The sequence below is a fragment of the Xyrauchen texanus genome, chromosome 12 (genome assembly GCF_025860055.1).
Source record: "Xyrauchen texanus isolate HMW12.3.18 chromosome 12, RBS_HiC_50CHRs, whole genome shotgun sequence".
Taxonomy (NCBI): Eukaryota; Metazoa; Chordata; class Actinopteri; order Cypriniformes; family Catostomidae; genus Xyrauchen; species Xyrauchen texanus.
Genome location: NC_068287.1, coordinates 40,131,809 through 40,154,703, shown reverse-complemented (window position 1 = coordinate 40,154,703; position 22,895 = coordinate 40,131,809). Strand labels below are relative to the sequence as shown.

The following is a 22,895-nucleotide window of genomic DNA, read 5'->3' as shown; positions in this document are numbered from 1 at the left end:
TTTACGATTTTGAAATACTTTTTTGCCTCAAACTTTGTGATGTTGTGATTCTCCTCTGAGCTGGTTGGTTTGGTCCATGTAAAAGAAAGCGCTTAAAACCAGTGCACGATTTCATTTAATTATATGCAAAAATTACATTTAGAGCAGAATTGTTTTGTTTTAGTGCAACTGAGCTTTTAATGTGTCCCGGCATGTTGATATCAGACACACTAAAGAATTAAGTTTTTAAAATTAAACATTTTCAGATCGTGTGTTTATTTCACTTTAAATCGGCATGCAACCATTAAAGTTGATTTATTAGGTGGTGCTCCATTGCTGTGGCACAATGAACCCATTGTCTGAATGTGTTTTGAGGTGGACAAATCTCACAACAGTTGAACCCCATTACAGCTGTCTTTATTGTCAAACCGTTTCAAACGGATCACCCAAAACGCATTTTCAAATTATGACGAACTTTCTTTCACAAATTTGCACAGTTTTTTCGTGAAATCCATTTGCATGGTTATCTGAAAACGTATAAAGACTGCGTGCTGGTATGGCCATGTGGGTGATGTTTTATTAACCTTGCTCTCCTCTTGTGCTCTTTATATTTCATTGGCCGTGGCACATTGACGGTCTTTTTCACGTGTACACACCTGGCAACAAGACTTCTAGATATCAAGCTTGTTTGAAAACTGTTGTAGCGTTAGCGACTTGTCAGGGCGTGTCGTAGGGAATCTGTTTTTTGCTTTGTCATTATGGGGTATGGAGTGTAGATTGATGTGAAATATATATATATATTTTAAAAGTATTTTAGCATAAGGCTGCAACATAACAAAATACTGGAACGACACTGTTCGAGTATCTATGCCAGTGCATAGAAATGAATGGAACGAAATACTCGCGTCACAATAAACGTGTCTAAAATCACTGTGTCTGGTGACAATAAGGGTTGATGACGTGTGTGTAATTTGCTCCCAGGTGGGATTCAGATGCACTGTTCACTGTAATACACTAGCGTGCTTTTCAGCAGGTATTTCGTTAGGCAGCTGCTATAATTTAGGCCGACAAAGACATTATAGTTGTTATAGTTGTAATATAAAAATGTTTCCTACCTGATTGCAAGCTCTATTTTTAATGTTTTTTTATAATATAAAGATGAAATGAATGTTTTTATTTAATTAATAAAAAATCGGTTCTGCATATCGGACATGAAAGCATTCAAATAATTGATATCGTATCGGTTGAAAAAAATCAATAAAAAATCAATATCGGTCTATCTCTAATAACCATGTTCATACACTTCTGCTTATCTGTCACGGAGGATGCTGGATTATGTAACGGCACAATCGATGATTTCAAACGCACAGATGGGTAAGTAGGAAGACTCAGGCTTAGGCCTAAGGAGCTTAATGAGTTTCATCTTTTCCGATTTTAGTGGAAAGGAAAGGGATTAAAGGATAGTTCAGATCACTAGTCCTTACATTTGCCAAGTATTTTATTTACTAACAGCATTGCTTTTTTTACCAAATATTTTTGAAGATTTTGTAGAACTTAGACTTTATAAGTGCATATATTAACAACATTATATTGGCCAAATTAAGAATTATTATTATTAGTGCTACTTGCTAAAGCAAGCATATCTAGAAGTCTTGTTTTATTTTGTCATTTTCTTCCTGGAGCACAAATCTTACCGATTTAATCAGCAATCAAATGTCCCAGAGGGAGAGTGTGAATCAGGACAAAAATGATTACCATTTCTTGACTTTAACTGCCTTGATGATAGCCGAGCTCTGGTGTGAATAAAAATGCATTCGCCAGCATCCGCGTCAAAAGCGTTGCTTCATCTCCATCAGTGTTTCCATTTAGCATTTACTGTATATGTTCTGCATGAATATTTTGTCTCATGTTGCGGAGATCAGCAGAAATGTAATTACCTGCGAATCCAAGTGTAGCAGTGCCACTTAACAGTAATTAAAGCCTAGTAATTGCTATAATTTGCGGTAGCACTGCACCCTTACCCTCCTCATCTGTAGGCAGGCAGTGTATGTTGCTATTTTGTGTATATACACTCACTGAGCACTTTATTAGAAACAGCTGTACACCTACTTATTCAAACAATTAACTAATCAGCCAATCATGTGGCAACAGTGCAATGCATAAAGCCATGCAGATATGGATCAGGAGCTTCAGTTAATGTTCACATCAACCATCAGAATGGGGAAAAAAATGTGATCTCAGTGATTTAAACTGTGGCACAATTGTTGCTGGTTTGAGCATTTTTGTAACTGCTGATCTCCTGGGATTTGCAACAGTCTCTAGAGTTTTCTCAGATGGTGCCAAAAAACATCCAGTGAGCGGCAGTTCTGTGTTCGGAAATGCCTTGTTGATAAGAGAGGTCAACGGAGAATGGTAAGACTGGTTTGAGCTGATAGATAGGCTACGGTAACTCAGATAACCACTCTGTACAATTGTAGTGAGCAGAACAGCGTCTCAGAAAGAACACATCAAACCTTGAGGCGAATGGGCTACAACAGCCAATGACCAATCTGGCACTTTTTTAGCACCTTAGTGTTCCTAATAAAGTGTTTATTGAGTGTATATATTACATTTTATTTTGTCTGTAGGTCAGTTTAGGAGCATTTTCTAAAACAGGGGTTTCAAACTGGGGTTTGGGAATAGTTTTCCGCACACAGTAAATGCTACATTATACATGAAAATATATGACTGTGTTTTATATTTTTGGAAGGGGGGCCCTTGCAAGAGGATCATCATAATTTTGGGTCTTATGGCATAAACATTTAGAATATCCTAAAATTGGGATTGGGTACTTTTGGTGTCAGTATAGCCTTTCATTCGATTTAAGATGTTAATATGTACCAGAGGTTCAGACATTTGCCATTACTTACCCATGTTACACCTGATTTGTCATTGTTTGGCATTTCAGATTTGACAATGCAATTCATTATCATTTCAACCCAGGAAAGACTTTTAGTATTAGTTCCACAATCAGTTCCCAAATTGCTGTAGCACAATCGGCTCAGTCGGAAACTTTGTTTATCTTTTTACGTGTTTCGTCATTAAAGCATGGCCATGTCTTTGAGACTGTCTGTTGTCTATTCCCTAATTGCGTTCATTACTCTCACTAGCTGTGAAATTGAAATGTCATGCAAAGCCTTTATGTAAGAGATAGAAAGACAGAGTGACAGCGTATATAGCCTCTACGACTATCGTCCAGTTAGTCATAAGTAGAGACTGACACTAGTGTACACACTGGCTTCATTGTGAAAGTAGACGTTGCTATGAAAAGACGCCTTGTTGTAGCACACATTAGCGTCTATGGTGGCGTAGCGCTGCCCTGACCCTTTTGTGAAGTCGTGGATAGCAGTGTTGATAACACCGCTCATGGGTTATGAAGAAGGACTGCCCTGTATTATATAGGCTAAAAGAAATACACCATCTTTTTATCCCTGTTACGTTTGCACTCTTCTCAATTTTATATTTTCATGTTTTCAATGGTGCTTGCTAATGCAAGCATCACTTACTTTTTGTTCATACTAAAGACTAGTTCCATTTAGTCTCTCGCATGGTCCAGTGTTTAGCTTGTTTAAAGTAAACTCTTTTGAGTGCTAGCTCATATGGACTTGTTTGACGCATGTGCTCTACGATAGTACTTAAATGCAGACAATGGCTAATGACGCACAAAGACACGTAGTGTTCGTATGACTAGAATAACTGGGCTGTACATGGACAGTCCATGCGTACTGTGCTTATGACAAAATTTGCATCACGTGCACTGTATGAGATGTAGTGGCACTCCAAAACCCAAGAATACTTTGGCATTTAGGGTTAGAGGTTTTCCAAAACCTTAAGTATTAAAGGAATGGTTCACCTAAAAATGATCATTAGTTTGCATACGCATTGCACATTCTCTCAAGAACTTCCATTTGTATAACACAAGTCAGTTTTCAAGTGAAAATGCAAGCGTGCTTGCCTCAACCGCAAGAATGCGTGAACAAGCTTTTCTCATGAACCTGCATAAGTGAGCTGGGTGGAAGTGATGCTTTAGGGTGAATAAGGACTAGATTTTTGTTTGTTTTATATCTGAGTGTTTGTTTTTCTTAATGGATCTTTTGTCTTTGGTCACTTATGAACACTGCTGAGACGAGCTTTGTCTACCGCTCATCAGATTAATCCACACTTTCATATAATCTACTGTCTTCATGCATAGCAATCCTCTGGATTGCACTGCCCATATTGCCTGTCCCATCTCTACGTCAAACCAAGAACATTTTAACCTCAACCCTAATATGAGGGCGTCAAATCAACTCCTGCATTTAGTTGATTTTTTTCATCATATGTCAACATTCTCAGTTTTGCATTTTTTGGTTTCAGCCTGCTATGACTCAAATATTGACATAAGAACAAGTGGTTACAATACATTGTAGGCATCCTGATGTGCCATCTAATCAATCTTGGGACGCGCACTGTTGGTTGGAGCAGAAGGCCACAACAGCTGTGGATGAGATTATCTCGAGACCTCTGCCACACAAAATGAAAACACCATTACTGTTGCACCATGGTCTGATTAAATGACGGGGGGGAGGGGGGTGAACACTGTGGATCTCTCCCCATGGCTGTTAACACAGTGTTCAGCTGACAATAAATAGAGATTGTAAGTGAGAAAGCGTAGGCCACAATGGTTTTCTTTCTTTCTTATTCGATCGATCGTGTTTAACTGTGCAACCCTCTACAATCATGTTGGAGAAAGAATCGTGATTGGCTAGTCAACTTTTGTTTTTACTCTCCAGACATTTGACGGCATGTAAGCTTAATGTAACAAAATATATTAAGAAACAGAGAGAGGGGGCGTCTTCATATATATTCACACAATATTGTATATTGTAATTAAATTTTTTATATATATTTTGTTTTATGGTTTTAATCACATTTTAGCTTTTTAAAAATGTAAACATTTCACATTCTATCAATTTATGCGATGTCATGAAATCGCATTTTTAATAATGATACAAGCTGTTGTCACTGAAATTTCTTACACATTTTTAACAAACAATTCACAAGGTATGAACCTAATAATGAAAATTAGGGGTCACGATTGTGAAATTTGGCTGACAATTAATTGTCAAACAAATAATTGCGTTTATGTTGATTAATTGTCTGTTTTAGGTGTTTCACGAATATGACGATTAATTACCGTACAAACTAACTATGTGTTCTTCAGGCATTTATACAAATTTATCTAGGGTCATATAATAAAATAAGGGTTTATGATTTCATTTTCAGGCTTCAAAAATGTATGCATGCCAGTCAAAAATAAAAGTATAACATTTGAATATAATATTTTAATTATCAAACTAAAATATCTCTTATTTGTCCGATTTACTTTTGATCCATTGGCCTTTTTCAATGTTTTGTTTTCTTTTGCAACCTAGCCAAGCTGTATAGCTATTAAATTATATTATTATATTATTTTATGCAATAGTTAAATATTTCTGCCTTAAATTCGTCACTTTCACACATTATTTTAAGGCTCTCTGATTAACTCACAAGCCCTTATTTCTCATGAAGGAAGACTTTGAGATTCTGTTTCTTGCCTTTTATCATCTCGACAGAAATAGAGCAGGACATCCCCTCTGTCTCACTGCGTGAATAAACCCACAATGACCACGGACATTTGCCATTACACGGCCGTTAAGTGAAACTGCAGTGCTTTGCATTCACAAAATGAATCCATTTATACCTGGCTTATATTTTCGCGTGAGTTTGGCGCAAGCTGCTTTACTGCTTAAAGGCAGTTAACTGACCCACTGGAATTGTGATTCAATTAAGTGAAACAATCTGTCTGTAAACAAGTGTTGTAAAAATTACTCATGTCCTAGTAGATGTCCTAAATGACTTGCCAAAACTATTATATAGTTTGCTAATATGGAATCTGTCAAGTGGTTAAAAAATGAGTTTTAATGACTTCCACCTAAGGGTATGTAAACTTTTGACTTCAACTGTATCTGTGACCTGATGGTGTTTTTCTTTGCAAATAATTGTTAGCTCTCAGATTTGAAAAATGCATGCATTGTGCTGAACAGCTGCGGTTTGTTTTAGTTTTATTTTTTATAGTTTTCAAAGAAATCAAGAGAAATTCATTTTGTAGTGAAATCAGTCCCATCATTTCTTTTTTAAATGGTGCGTTTAAAAACGTATTATTGGGAACAAAAACTATAGCTTGAACATCAGTAGAAATGTTGAGGCAAGATTAACATCTGTCCAAGTTACACATGGAAATGTCCACTTAATTATGAAATTATAAAAATGGTTTTGATTTAAACGTATGGTTTTGTCAGTTAAATGAATATTCCGGGTTCAATAAATATGAAGCTCAATTGACCGCATTTGTGGCATAATATTGATTACTACAAAAACGTATTTTGTTTACTATGGAAGTGAATTGGGGCAATTTTGGAGTGTTTAAAGGCAGAAATGTGACGCTAATAATTTTATGAAAGGACTTAATTCTTCGGTAATGTTATTAAAATCATCATTTTTACAGTAATTTTATTGTTTCTTGGCAACAAAGTTGTAAAATTGGCTATAACTTTACACAGAAAAGTAAAAAAAAATCATGCTAACACACATATCGTATACGTTTTGTGGCTATACTTTTGAAGCAGCGAGTATTTTAACGTTTACAGAATGGTCCCATTCACTTCCATTGTTAGTCCCTCACTGTTAACCAGATTATTGCTTTTGTTTTTTTTTTGTTTTTTATAGAGGAAAGGAGGGACAAGTCCATTTAATTTTGTGGTAATCAATATTATGCTACAAATGCTATCAAATTAGCTTGACATGCATTGAATTCAGGATTATTATTTTTTTATTCAAATTATAGCCTAAACCAACCTTGATAAACATAATGATGATAAGTGAATAAAGAAATAATTATATTCATCATAATATGAATATTCTTTCTAGTATGTCTATGTTTCATGTGTCTTAAAAGGGTTGGGTTTGAGTGTGGGACTTACTGTTTGGCAAACCAAAGAGAGACAGGGGAGTGTTCTTGAAACCTGTTTGCAATTTTTGTAATTCTGTTTGTTGTTAGTAGAGTCACAATGAGGTTTCACCTTTAAGTAAAACAACTTTTTTGTTTATTTTGTTATATTTCATAAAACCACAGACTTATATTTTGAGCTTACTGTAATGGTGAGATGCAAGGATGAAAAATGATTTGCATTGCTACTTTATGGCCTTACGTGTAAATGAAATGCTAAGTATAAGGTGTGAGTATATTTTTTGCACTTGTGGTTGAATTGTCAAAGCCAAACAGAGGTTGATGTAGATACTGAGCAATAACCCTCTCTAGAAATAAATAAATGATGGCCATTTGTAGCTTTTACTCCAGATTGAAGCTGCTGAGTGGATAGTGTTGAGCTCATCGTTGTCTTTTGGGTTTAGCAGTACTTCTTACAGAAGCGCAGAGAGCTGTTAGCACCCTATTATGCTTTAAGGATGCATCAGGGAGAGGAATATGCAATCATTAATCTCTCTCTTCTCAAATCTTTGTCTTGTGGGTTCCTTCATTCTCTATGGGTGGTTTGCAGGAGGTTTTCAGTACTGCAGTGCAGCAACGATGCACATCCTCCTACGTTTTTGACTGTGCACCCACTCCAATTCCAGTTATGAACATGCAAAGTTGTATACCTGAGTCAAAAAAAGAAAATCGTTGTTTCCAAAAAAAGGTTGGGTTTCTTGAAATGCCAGGCCTGTTGTGTGAATTTCGGTGTTTAGTAACTTGAGATGTGTGATATAGTATTTATGAAATATTTGCAAGGATTTATCTGGCAATATAAAATCAAATCAAGCAACATTGTTGATATCATAATGTTTTTAATTAGCTTTTTATTGAGTGATTATGAGTCAATAGATTAGTTTTGTGATCCCTGAATAGCATTAAGATGGATATTTTAATAGCATCACTTTATAATTCAGTAGCAAAAATTATGTTCGAGTTGGTCAATTTAATTATTGTTTTTAGGGTTTTAATGAGTTGTTTTATGACTCTGATTCTTTTTGTCATTTGTGTCATCACTCAAACGCAGCATGCAATTTTTTATGTATTAAAATAGATATTTTTTGAAATATATGTAGGAAAATATGCATTAATGTTTTATTATATTGGTGCATATTAATTATTAATGGTGCATATTATCATTCTTAAGTAAATATATTGAATAAATGTACAAAATAAAGTTTGCTCTTTTAAAAATGAATAAATATCAGCTCTGTCAGAGCAAGTGCATAAATGCATCAAGATATAGATTGAATGTAGTCAAAAGGCTGAGAAATATGGAAGTTTTTTATCACCCTAGTACTAGAGGAAGACCGATAATACCGGTTTGTCTGATATTTTTTAACGATATTTACACTTTTTCACTTGGTTTGCCTTTTTCAACCGTTATCGGTTCTTTAATATTGAGTTTACTGATGAAGTTAAACACAAAATACTTAAATTGTATAAATGAGTGAGGGGCATTAAACACATGAATATTGTAATTTCATCTAGTAAAATTTTATCTTTGTAGACTGTGTGTAATATTAGTTTTGAAAGCAGTTCACTTTTAGAGGTTAGTGATAAATTATTAAATTTTTTTATTTTGCTTGAAACCGAAATACAACAAAAATAAAAAATTGGTTGTGCATATCGGTTATCTGACAGTTAAACACAAAAATATGTAATATTGTGTCAGTCATTTAAAACCAATATCGGTCAATCTATATCTAGTAGTAACTTTAGTTGGTTGTAAGTTGAAATATGGAGCCTCATGCTATCTTGCCAAGCAAAATTCAAAAGTATAAGTGAACCCCAATGTTGTAAACCAGATGTTAAAACCACTTGATGGTGGAAACCACCATCATGGTTTTCTGTTTCGTTTTTGGTGTTACAAGTAGGATGGGCATAAAGTTGCATTTAGTGTGGAGTGGTGGTGGCGTAGTGGCAAAAGCACAGGGCTGTTAATCAGAAGGTCGTTGGTTCGAACCCCACAGCCACCACCACATTGTGTCCTTGAGCAAGTCTCATTTGAATGCTATTGAAAGGGAAGTTGCTTATCAAGCCAGTGCAGAGAAGCTGAAACATATAGAATAATATACCTTATCAAATATCAGACCAGATCATATCAAGATGCCCAATATTTAGTCATTGTTGTCATTGTTAGCAGTAATGGGTTAGCGTCATCTTTAAATAATAAAACCCATGATTGCTAATCAAATAAATGTTGTAATACATTATGCTATACATACAATACATCCCTGCTGGCAATTCTTATTTGATTCTTTGTAGTATCGGTAACTAGATAATATAATCAGAGTTTGTACCTTTGATCAGAGTGGCACTAATATAATTACCGTAGTTCTTTAAAACCTTAACTGACAAAACCACAGTCTGCAGATACATTCATAATCCAGTCAGAGTTAAACCCATCGCCAACCTCATTTTTATTGTATTTTTTTGTAATATACACACATGCTGATGCTAAAATACAGGTGGTTTTTACTCTGGGTGTTAGCATGATTGCTCTTGCGTACATTTTCACACTGGGGGCGCATAGATGTTCAAACCTGGGATAGTTCACTCAGAAATAAATTTGGGCATGTTTTATTCACCCTAATGTTGTTCGAAACCCATTCAGCTTTCTTTCCTCCATAGAACACAAAAAGAGAAAAGACGATGTCTTCACAACCAATAATAACTTTCTTCCCTTTAATTTGCAGGTATTAAATGAAGAGTGTGATCAGAACTGGTATAAGGCAGAACTAAACGGCAAAGATGGTTTCATTCCAAAGAACTACATCGAAATGAAGGCACATCCGTAAGTATGAGATACTTCAGACCAAGAATAGTTTTGGTTTGCTATCATTTCTTGAGAATTTGAGGTTTGAGTTACAGTGCTAAATTGTGTTCCTTTGTTCAGTAATTATTTCCATGGGACAAGACAACATCGTTTGACTTCACCTCAAGCTTTGTTTAAAAAATGGCTTATCTGTGAGTAACACCTCTGGTGTGCAGTGCAGTCATGCATTTCATGATCCTGATAGTATTAAAACACGCTACGATCATGTTGGAGAAAGAATCGTCATTGGCTAGTAAATATTTGTTTTTACTTGCCAGACATTTGACAACATGTAAGCTTAATTTATCTAAAAAATATATTAAGCAAACTGAGAGAGGGGCCTGTTCATATATATTCACACAATATTGTCATTAATATATTTTGCTTTCTGGTTTGTTTATATTATAGCCAGTGGCTAATAAAAGACATTTTTTGGTCGCATATTGCGAAATTTACTCGCATTTGTGAGTGATTTACTCACAATTTAGAGGGCTGTATTATCTGGAAGCTTTACTGTAATCACATTTTGAAGTTTCAGAGTAGTGCTTAGGACAACTGGTTTAAAGCAGAGACTGTGAAGCTGACGCTACATGTCCATAACATTCATGAAGTCATATATAGTCAACAGGAAGCATTTGTTTCTGATGCCATTCATATTTAAATAGGGGTGGGTAAAAATATCGATTTTCTGATGTATCGCAATCGTTGTTTGAACGTTCTCGATTCTTAAATCCCAAGACAGATCTTTTACTCTATGCGCAACCCTCCACAACAAGGAGAAGAAATCACTCGCATTAGCAACCAAATTTTGTACTATGCGACTAAAATGTATATTTTGGTAACTGGCAGGTAAATGTTTCCGAAGGTAAAAAATTTCACTCTCCAGTAATTATAGTGGTTGGTAGTATAGTGGTTGGTTACAGTAGTATAGTGATTGGTTACAGTAGTATAGTGGTTGGTTACAGTAGTATAGTGGTTGGTTACAGTAGTATAGTGGTTGGTTTTCAGCATTGAGTTCCTTTAACTGCGTTGAGAGTAAAAGTGACACACAACCAATTTGTCATTTAATAAATTCTTTAAATAACTTTTCTGTTGTTTAAAATCAGTAGTTTATAAAAACTACAAAAATAAACATTTATAAAATAACATCTAGTCATGTGTAGGATAGATGAGATAAAGCCGTTTCAGACCCTCTCATTAACATACGCTCATTTACAGAAATGCCGGCTGCCTTAAAGAGACAGTGCTGTTTTTTTTAACACGTGTTCAACAAATCAATGTAAATGCCTGTATATGCAAATTATGCAATTGAGCAATAAACGTGTAACAAAAAATCATATGCAATAATGTATCATATTTATTAATTGATTGCATACATGGATTTGTACATTTTTAAAAAGCTCAAATATAATTAGTAAAATGTATATTTTCGTAATGAGCCTAGTTAGAAGGTCTGCTGTATAATTAACAGCATAAGCTGGGATAATTTCTTTTATATGTAAGTAAAAGGGACATCATAACTGAAATATACCCATATTAATCGATATTGAATCGGAATTGAATTGATTTGAAATCTTGTGAATCGGATTCGAATCGCGAAATCTGTATCAATACCCAGCCCTATATTTAAAACAATCCAACTTAATGACTTCACTCTGAATCAAACAGTTCAATAATCTAAGTGGTTTAACATTATACAAAGGCAATAACATTTGCAATTGCAATTACCCAGGTGTACCTTATACTCTGTAGGCCTTGAGCCTATCCGCCAACTCTTGTGTTGCCTTGGGTCACAGTTTTGAGAAATCTCTCTCCCATTTACACAAGCTTGCTTCCTGATGCTTTTCATGGTGTTTTGATATTAACTAGCTTGAACGATTTCAAAGTTTTTGTATCTGGTCCAATTTGTCCTTTGCTCATTTGGCACAGTAACAAAGAATTGGATTGTACAGTCGCAAAGAAGGAAACTGCTCCGACTTTTTAATAAATGAATAAGTAACTAATATTTGCTTTGAGTTGGAAATGAAACACAAAAAATGGTGTAGTTAGGCTCTGAATATGACATACCATTGAAAACTTGTTTCACAAACCCCTTGAAATATACAATTTATTAAAAAAAAAAATTATCATCATTTTCTGAACTAAATGTTAGTGCTGTTTGGCCACAGAAAATGTGCTGTTGCAATGCTAAGGTGTTGTGGGTGGTTGCCAGGGCGTTGCTATTTGGTTACTATTGTGTTTTGGGTGTTTGCTTACTGGCTCAATTCAAAGGACTCCACCTCCAAGTCTCGGGTGCCTCCTACAATCAGTCTATGGGATTTCTTTCACCCATATTTACGGTCTGCTATTTGATCGCCATGAAAAGTAATAGCCAAGTCATAGGATTCGAGGTATTGTCCGTGTCTGTAGCAAAAATACATATAGTTAATTTTTGAGCTGGAATGAAAACAGACCTTTTGCACCGATAATACTATGCAAAGGTACTCTCAAGGCTTTTTTCTAAACCATTTAAATAAGGTATAAATAAAAATAAAAAGCTAAATAAACATCAGTAGTGCTGTTTAGTACCAGACAAATGCTGACTATCTTAATACTGCCAGTTAATTTGGGACAGGTTGTAAAAAAAGAAGCATTTACACCTGCCGAGCCAAGAGAAAAACAGCGGCAGCGGTGTTACACCATATTGTGCTATACAAGTTCACAGGAAACATTCAAACAGACTTTTAAATATTACATTTTATAAATGCAACGGCTGGAATTGTTCAGTTGAAGGTGGTAACAAAGTGCAAATCCTGAACAAAACAGTTTGGTTAATACATATTTACACATTAGCTTCCACTCAGCTGACAATGTATAAAAGTAGCTACGTGATTAGCTAGTTAGCTATAAGCTTGTTGTCATGCAGAGTAAAAGATGGACATTGTTTATTTACTTTCCAGCATTGCGTCTCGCCAACTAGGTAACAACGTAGCGTGAAATCAACACTCAACAGACACAATCCACCACAGTACCGTTGTCTGCTGAGCTGCAGATGCTCTGATGTTTACCTTTCAATCTGCTACATTACTGACTGCACTGAGAAACTATAGCTGGCTAACAGCAAATAGATGTGATAAACATGGGTGACATGGTTGTCAGGGACAGGGTCAATGTTATTTTAGTTATATTGAAAAGGGGAAATGATGAGGTCATTGTTTAATAACTTTCCAGTATGTATTTCACAAACTAGTTAGCAACTTACCATGGCGACACCGCTTAACACCCGCACTGTCTGCAAAACCACCGTCAGCTCAGCTCTAAACAATTGAGTCGGAGCGCACTCTGCTGGACAAACTACATTATGACACCAACTCTAAATCACCCCAAGCATTGTTTTCTGCATTATATGTTCTGGAAAAAAAAAAAGTTTTCATATCTGGGTAAAAAAACAACTACATTTATTTATGTAGTGTAAAGTCTGATATTTAAGAACATATAAGGGGTCACTAACTAAGTCACTAAGGGGTAAATGTGTCCTATGGTGTGACTTAAGAAAAAGAAGTTCAGTAGTATACAAAAAGCATGAGAGACATTTATTTTCATTGCTAGACTCTTATTTTCATATGGTGTTTTTTATTTATTATGAATAAATAAAGATGAGTGATGATTATATCTACCCTAATGCGATATTCATCCGTTTTTTTAAACATATTTTGAGATTAAAAATATATTTTTGGTTCTTTTATGCGTCACATCATAGAACATTGTCACAAATAAGGACAGAAATGGTATTTGTTGGATTAAAGAGAAAGTAAGAGGTATTACATTCAAGCATTTTTATTTAACTGAATTTATTTCAAAGAAGAAAGCTTAATTTCATACAATATCAAACAGTTTTTTTTTATTTAATTTTTTTTAAACCAAAACAATCATTTTCGTCAACAAAATGAACTATAACTCCTTGACGGAGCAAATATGTATGAAAGATTTGTTCCATTCTTATGGAAGATAATATTGGTATAAACACTATGATCCTTGTTTTTAATAACAAAACAATATTTGTTCATAAACAAAATGAATTTGACTCCATTACAGCACAAATACTTTTAAGACTTACACACCAAAAAGTCTTGCTTTGTTTAATTCATGCATGTATTTAATTTCACTTGAAAAGACAATTTCAAGAATTGTTTCTATTCAGATGCTTGACACTGTTTCATAAGTCCATCTTAGAGGCTGTAGCAATACCTTTACTGATTGAACATTAGCCAGTCAAGAGGCTTGAGTCGAGCAGCACGATGCATTGGCTCAGGTTCAGATATGATACCATCAATATTCTGTTGTGAATCGTAAATGCAGTCAGGTTTCTTCGGCCACACAAATGAATTCTTCCCACCTTTCTGGATCAGGCAATTGATTTGTATCTCATCTCTGTGAATCACCATTATCTGGCCAACATATGGCTTGCCATCATATTTCACAATGACAAATTTCCCTTCTGTGTACTTATCATCTTCCTGTGTTCTCTCTCTCCCAATCATTTTTCTCCCTCAATTCTTTCTGTCTAAATATGAAAGAATCCAAAGAATGAAGGACCACATTTTATACTTCAGTAGTCTTGGGTGGTAGAGCGGGTCGGCTGTTAATCGCGAGGTTGGCGGTTTGATTCCCGGCCCACACGACCCCACATGCCGAAGTGTCCTTGGGCAAGACACTGAACACCAAGTTGCTCCCAATGGCAGGCTAGTGCCTTGCATGGCACCTCTGCCATCATTGGTGTATGAGTGTGTGTGTGTGTGTGAATGGGTGATTGGGACACAGTGTAATGCACTTTGGTAACCTCTAAGGTTAAAAGAAGCGCTATATAAGTGCAGACCATTTACCATTTAATCTTCAATAGAGTAAAGCATGGCCTGTTGTCCGATATTGGACGGCTCAAGACTCGACTTGAGTCCCTTGAGACACCCCAGTTTTATTTAATTATATAAAATGCTTCTTTAATAGACCTTGTCCTCTGGTGTGACAGTACATCTGTCACACCAGAGGACATTTTCTATCACACCAAAGGATATTTCAGCCTTTTGTGTGAGTTAATGACCTTGCTATTCTTAGCTAACATGTCATTAGCAGTTAGCAAGACACATTTGCACAATTTTCCATAATTATGCAGTTTAAAATAGTTTTTATTAAAAAACTAAAACATTTAGGATTGTCACAACAAAGTACAACAAAACATAAACACTTTAAAGCTTTGAAACAATTTAGAGACAAAAACTTACCATGTGCACATGTCCTGGCCTTCACAGGGGGCTTCAGAAACATGACCTTGAATGGGGTTATAGAAACTAAATAAAGTCATCCGTGGAATTGCCCGAGTTTAAATGAGGATATGCTGTCACACCAGAGGACGTGGTTTTCGGTGACAAAATGTATCAGCTTCCTATGCTTTTAGAAATATATGTTTAAAAAAAAACGAATTGCCATTTACTAAAATAGACACTTGTAAAATTATGCCAGTGGTATTTATCAACATTTTTATGCTTGTTAGTTTATAAAAGTTAGAATTTATTGAACCTTGCTTGAGACAGTCACACCATAGGACAATTTTGAGATTTGGCTCAAAACATTTTATTAAATGCAGTTTGTATAATAACAGGTTGATGTAAAGCAAATAAATGTTTAATCATTTAATGCAATTTTTAAATGATGACAATACTATTTATACATTTTTAACAAACCCTCTGCGCATATCGGAAAACATGGAAAATTGGGAAAATATGCAGATACCGATATATCTGTGAAAGGCTAATACCAGCCGATAAATCGGTCGGGCACTAGTTATGAAAAAGCAATTTTGGAACTTTGTTTTGCATTGAATTGCTTTCTCTTTCTCTCTATGATCTTGTTTATATAATTGAATATTCACCATCCTGGTAAATGCCACATCCTGGTCAGATAGTTTTTGTTTTTGTGTCTGTGGCTTGTGTCTTCCACATCAAAGCAGACAGGGAAGATTAGACGGGTACAGCGGAGATAGCCGGTGCAATTGTACTTCGTTTCATATATCATGCCTTCTGGGAGTCTGTGGTATTATGTCATACTTCAGCTGAGTGAATAGAAGTCTGTCATGAAGCCCTGTAGCGTTAGATGGCATACTGTTTTTGAGTATGGAGATTTTGAAGAGCATCAACTATATCATGCATAAAACCAAATAACTATAAGTAATAGACTTTAGAATGGACCTCATATTATAATTGACACTAAATGACACGTACACAAACACACTAGGCATGTGATGGTGTTCAGTAATACGGTATATTAAGGTAATTGTAATGCACTATATTGTTATCATGGGCACTTCAGTATACCGTAAATAATTCTAAATAACATTTAAACAAAATTGTTAGATTTTTCTGGTCGCACTGTAGTTTTTTTTCCATCTACAAATTTAAATTAACAGCACCATGTGTATGTGGCATAAATGACACGTGCAAGCTGATGTAAACAAAACAAATGTGGACGAGAAGCATGGCTGAAGGAGAAATGCAGCCGACCCTTTATCCGCCATCTAAAAGAGTTATGTCAGAATTGAGGAAGTATTTTGGGTTTCATAAAAATGCAGATGGATTGTTGGTTGAAAATGGTTTCCCTTTGTATAACGCATGTGGCAGAAAAGTGTTAGCGAAACACAGGAACACCTCCAACATGTTCACTCATCTGCGGGACAATCGTCCTGTGCAATTCAGCAAGATTAAGGTAAATTGTGACTGTTCTGCTCGTTTTTCCAAACTGTTTTTGAAAACCGTGTGAGACAACGCTCTGAGAGACAACTAGCTAAGTGACAACACACCGTCTATACCGGCGCGTCCGTTGATGCGACGCAACGGCATAAGGCTGAAACATACTCCACTTAAGTACATGAAAGCAGATGTGAGTGCTTGAACACCTTATAGACAACACGAGCCCTGGTTGAACATGCGTAACGTGCGTTCTTGCGTTAATGTGGTAGGAACAAACCTCAGTACTCGAGAGGGCGATAGTTACCTTCAGATGTCTGTGTTATTAAACTGGATGTTTGATTATTCAGGGAAGTAGCCATGAATATACTGACTTTAGCTTGTTTAGCAATATTCTCTTCAAACTGCTTCGTCATGACAGTAGTTGAGTTGAAAGAGAAAACACCATAAAAGTGAACCATTCACACTAATCTTGCACTATCGGCCCTTGCGGCAACGTTGAGAATGCAAGGCGTAGTTGCGTTTTAGTTATGCATTTTTGAAAGTAACGACGCATGAAATCAAGTTTGCGTTGCAAGATTCGTCTGGGTTCACATACTTGCGTAGAGTATATTTTGGCCTTTAAGGTTGACTACGCTGGACGCGTCAACACAAACATTGTTTTGCAGTTGTAGCACGTGCAATGCCAGATGGAATGGGATACCTGTTTATTATCGCCGCGATGCACCGAAACGGATACTTCCAGTGTAGACGGCATCATTCTTTTGCATTTGATGTGATGCTCGCGTCGGTGTAGACAGGATCTAAGATGACAAAGAAAGTGAACTGTTATTGCCCTTTGCGGATAATGTGTAGCTTGCTTTTATGTGGCCAAAGAGTAGTTTGCTAAATCCCTGCTAGCTACACAGGAACGTTTGCGTCTTTTTTATCGTATTGTTTGTGTGCGAGTAACTTATTTAAATGTTCATTTAGTTTTTTTAAATGTTCAGGGTTCTTTTAAAAGTTCTTAGTTATCGGTTCATTTTTGGTAGTGAAAAAAGTAATTCAACTTGTTATTAAGAGAACAAAACCGTGTTTTTTCAAAATCGTGATAGTAGCGTATACCTTGATAAAGGTCTGTCTCACAATACCGTCACATGCCTAAAACGCACACTTTGAGGTTCAGAGTTTATTATGTCAGTAAGCACGTATACAGTTGAATGGATTACCATCTGGCTTGTAAAAGAAAGACCAGCTCATTGCAGGGTCCAAAATTAATACCCGCCAAGCGCCAAATCCAGGTAAATTTTCCATTTGGACCGTGAATTTAGCTGTGTCGCACGACACAGAATTCAAACTGACTGATTTTCATGATAACGGTTCTAAAATGTTCATTCTTCCGGCAATGTGGACCAAAAACCAGACTAAGATGCCGCAGCAACCCTCATTGCTATTATATCTAAAGCTCTAGATAAGACAAAGCGCTACCAGCAGACCGATTCTCTTACAATATAATGTTAGGGGTTCATATACATGCTGGGAGCTTATAGTCTCTGCTGCTCTTTTGTGCTAATCGTCTTTGCTGATCATTTATGCTGCTCTTCTACACTGTACTCATGTGCTGACCATCTTTGCTGGTTGTTGGAGATCGCGAGAGCTCATCGACTGTGCTGATCTTCTATATTGATCAAAATGAGCTCATCAATAGAGCTGATCTTCTATGCCTACGCTCTTAGGCATTCAAAGCATCTCTCACTCCTTTTTTTTATTTTTTTTTATTCATGCTAGCTTCAATGTAAACCAGTGAATATGTCATCTTTGGCTGGTCTAGTGAATTATTAACACCCTGTTTGCTCTCTGTCCCTCAGCATCTGGCTCTCACTTCCTCTTCAGTCTTCGATTTCTACATTGCCTTTGACAGTTCTGAAATAGATTCTGTGCTGATGCTAATGTTTGTGTGTGTTCATGTATTCATAGGTGGTTCTTTGGGAGAATTCCAAGGGCCAGAGCAGAAGAGATACTCAACAAACAGAGGCATGACGGAGCGTTCCTCATCAGAGAGAGTGAAAGCGCACCTGGAGACTTCTCCCTTTCTGTCAAGTAAGTAGGTTGGCAAGCCCATCCTCGAATCCTTTTATAAATGCCCATGTACTCTGCAGACGAAAAGGCCTTGTTGATGAGATAGGTCAACAGAGATTGGTCAGACTGGTTTGAGCTGACAGAAAGGCTATGGTAACTCAGATAACCCCTCTGTACAATTGATGTGAGCAGAATAGCATCTAAGAATGCACATGTCAAACCTCCAGGCGGATGGGCTACAAAATCAGAAGACCACGTTGGGCACTTTATGAGGACCATGGTGTTCCTAATAAAGTGCTCGGCATGTGCTTCTTTTACTTTTAACCATGGTATGAAATTAACCAAAAGGCTGGTCATTTTTGAACATTGAACGAAAATGTAGCACATCTTCCTGGCGATCTGCATGTTTTAAACCCCGTTCTGACCTGCATTTGGTGCTGTCCACTTGTGATCGCATCTTTCGAGACAGATGTTAATACCAGATCTGAACATGGCAAGAGTGACATTTTGATGAGATGTCGACACAAAGACGTGCGCTTGAAGGAACACATTTGATTATATTTTGAAGAACAGACGAAAGAACAGCAGCTGGTGTTCGTATATATTGTGTATATATAAATCGGATAAAGGAGGCTGTAAAATTGAGTCACAAAATTTAGTTTCATACCCTGCTCTCAACCGAGGTGTGGAAAATGCCCAAGATCTGCAGTGGAGTTGTTGTGGATATTACATGCGATATTACCTATATAAAAAAACAACCGTTATACTAAATTATGCTCTGGAGAAATTCAGTCAAAATGAACATAATTCTGTTCATTTGAACATAATGTTTTGCAATACATATCCTATCATGGCCTCTTTATCGTGATGCGTATAGTGATACGCAGCCCTGATACTGCCCTTATCCTTAAAGGGACAGTGCACCCGCAAATGAAAATTCTCTCACCATTTACTCACCCTCATGCCATCTCAGATGTACATGACCTTCTTTCTTCTGCTGAACACAAATTAAGATTTTTAGGAGAATATTTCAAGTGAATGGGTACCAAAAATGTGAAGTTCCAAAAAGCATAAGGCAGCATAAAATAACCCATAAGACTCCAGTGGTTTAATCCATTTCTTCAGAAGTGATATGATAGGTGTTGGTGAGAAACAGATCAATATTTAAGTCCTTTTTCTCTATAAATCTCCACTTTCACTTTCACATTCTTTTGTTTTTGGCAATTGGATTTCTTCATGCACATCGCCACCTACTGGGTATTAAGGAGAATTTATAGTAAAAAAGGACTTTAATATTGATCCGTTTCTCACCCACACCTATCATATCATATCATATCACTTCAGTCATATGATTACTTTTATGTGGCCTTTATATGCTTTTTGGACCTTCAAAGTTCTGGCCACCTTTCACGTGCATTGTATGGACCTACAGAGCTGAGATATTCTTGTAAAAATCTTCATTTGTGTTTAGCTGAAGATTGAAAGTCTTAAACATCTGGAATAACATGTAAATTATGAGAATATTTTCATTTTTTGGGTGAAATATCACTTCAAGTCAAGAAATAGCGGAACTTACTTTGCTGTTTTGTTAGAAAGAGGACATTTTTTTTAAATCTTAAAATGTTATCAATTACATTTGTACACATTTTAGGACACCTGTTAAGCATCCGTCACTTTTTAATCACTATTTGTGTTCTGAAAAACAAGTGAACGGAAGAAGTGAACGGTTAAAGATTATCTCTCTTTTTAAGGTTTGGCAATGACGTACAGCACTTCAAAGTGCTGCGTGACGGGGCTGGAAAGTACTTCCTCTGGGTTGTGAAGTTTAACTCTCTCAACGAGCTGGTGGACTATCACCGCACCACTTCCGTTTCCCGAAACCAACAGATCTTTCTACGAGACATCGAGCAGGTGTCACAGGTCTGTGTGCTAGATTGTACTTATTTCATTTGTGTACAATAACTTTGCTAAGCTACTTTGTTCCAGTTATGGAGATCAATTATATTAACTACAAAGAAACATTATGTATAATATTATGTAAAACGTTCACAAATGTAAGTGTTTTAAAAGATCCCCACATGTAGTGAATAAGTTCTAACATTCACTATATTGCTAGCATGAGAAAGATGTCTTCATGTTATTTACACGTTTATTGTTTATCTGCAGCATCCAACATACGTGCAGGCCTTGTTTGACTTCGACCCTCAGGAGGACGGCGAGCTCGGCTTCAGACGTGGAGATTTCATTCAGGTCCTGGACAACTCGGACCCCAACTGGTGGAAGGGCGCCTGTCACGGCCAAACGGGCATGTTCCCACGCAACTACGTCACGCCTGTTAACCGGAACATGTAAAAAGAAAACGAAGCAATTAGTAAATAAATTGTCATTAATGGCCCTTCAAATTCACATACAATCAGACTGCCCTAAATGTCCCCTAGCAACACCCTTAAAGTCCCGTGAAATCCAAAGTGGCGCAGAAGAATGGAAATCACGAAAGAAAAGGAAAAAATAAAAGTAGCGGAGAGGATGGACGCCCCACCTCTCCCATGGTGCCTGGGCGAAACTACTATTTCCTGAGAATTTTTGATGTCTTCGTGAACGCTTGCAGTCGAGGCAAAGGAGAGGCTGAATTTTAGCATAGTACACACCAAGCATGAATTAAAACAACATTTGATTCTGTCTAGATTCATCCTGCTGCTTTTGCCTTCTTTTGTAGTCTGCATTTAGATTTTTATTTGATTTTTTTTTTTTCTCTCTTTTGGCTGCATGTTTAAATCTCTTTATAATAGCAAATCCTGGAGCTGTTTTTATGCATTCTAAAAAATAAAATAAAAATATGTAAAATGTAAGAGAAAAAATGCAAAAGCATTGTACATCTGGGCTGTTGTAAAACAAAATCACCTATAGAGAGAATCCATTTTTTTAAGAATATATATTATATATATATTTGTATGCGTCTGTCTGTTTTACTTTTCGAACACACATTGTCTTCTTTTTCCGATTGTAAATTATGTTGCGTTTTTTGGGAGGGTGGATGAAACGGAGTAGCTCTTGAACATGCTAACTCATCGGTATAATTATATAAATATCTGAGATATTTCAGACATAACACCGTAGTATTTAAAGCATCATGTATTCCATTTGATGCCATCATTCTTATTTTATAACTTGATAGGTGAGCGGAGCCTTTTGATGATAATAATAACGATTTATTGTCAGGAAGCTTCCGTGTGCGTGAAAATGGACGTCGATTATGCAAGAGTTTGTCTAATGTGAAACCCACACAGGCTAGCCACCATTTTTAGCCAATGTATTTATTGCAGCCATTTTAATTTGTCTTGGGATGTGAATGTAGCTGACATTACTCTGTAGACTTCACGAGTGACGTAAGTTTGGAGAGTTTACCACAGTTGATTTCAGTCCGAGACGTGTCAATTTACAGTGTCAAAATCCATACATTGCATATGGAACACAAGCTGTTCGCCAGATTGCATTTGTAAGTAAAACGATTAAAAAGTGTGAGATTTGGCTTTTAATTGCTGAAAAACTGGCTGACGCTAGTTAAGCCAGTAAGAAGAAACCGGAGATTTTTCGTACATGAGTTGACACATCGACTTTACTGATGTGATGTTTCTCTTATCTTTGTCCACTTTTCAGTGTTGTATGTTTTAGCTCTTACATAAATTTGTTTCTTTCTGTATTACTGACCCACCCCCCATCCCAAATTATTTTTATGTGAATTGTGTTTTGTTCTCTCTGAATTAGTGCCTTTTTCTCTGGTGTGACAGTGTCTCTGGCTTGCTGCTTTAGCCTGAGTATTGGGCTTCGTCAGACCCACAGTGAGAAATCATGTGACCTACCCACCACCCCCTCCCCCTAAACACACCTGAACACAGTCCTATTTAATTGTTTCACTTTTTTTTGCCTTGTTTCTTTTGAATAAAAGTGAAATGAAAAAAAAAAAAAAGCATTCTCGTGTTGAGTATATTCATTTTTATTTATTTTATTTTTTTCATCATAGATTTTTTATTATTGCAAATTGCATTTTTACATTTTATACCACCCCACCCATCATATACAACCCTACCCAACCCCAAAAGAACAATCCCCAATCAGAACAACAGGACATGCATACATGTATACATACCTATACACGTGTATACATACATAAATTAAATAATACAAATAAAAAAATATATACAGTCACCTAAAGGATTATTAGGAACACCATACTAAT

At 36.2% G+C, this 22,895-nt stretch overlaps 1 protein-coding gene across 4 annotated transcripts in view; it reads left to right on the top strand.

Annotated features, from left to right (window-relative positions):
- grb2b (growth factor receptor-bound protein 2b) overlaps nucleotides 1-22,620 on the top strand; it is a 50,346-nt gene extending 27,726 nt beyond the window's left edge. For 2 of the 4 annotated variants that reach the window (XM_052138994.1, XM_052138993.1), the window contains 4 exons: nucleotides 9,766-9,863; nucleotides 18,557-18,679; nucleotides 20,410-20,578; nucleotides 20,825-22,620. In XM_052138994.1, the coding sequence (XP_051994954.1) occupies nucleotides 9,766-9,863; nucleotides 18,557-18,679; nucleotides 20,410-20,578; nucleotides 20,825-21,010 (576 nt within the window). In that variant the 3' untranslated portion in view covers nucleotides 21,011-22,620. The remainder of the gene's footprint in view (nucleotides 1-9,765; nucleotides 9,864-18,556; nucleotides 18,680-20,409; nucleotides 20,579-20,824) is intronic. The other 2 variants (XM_052138991.1, XM_052138992.1) reach the window with 1 other exon arrangement.
- Nucleotides 22,621-22,895: the final 275 nt, after the last annotated feature.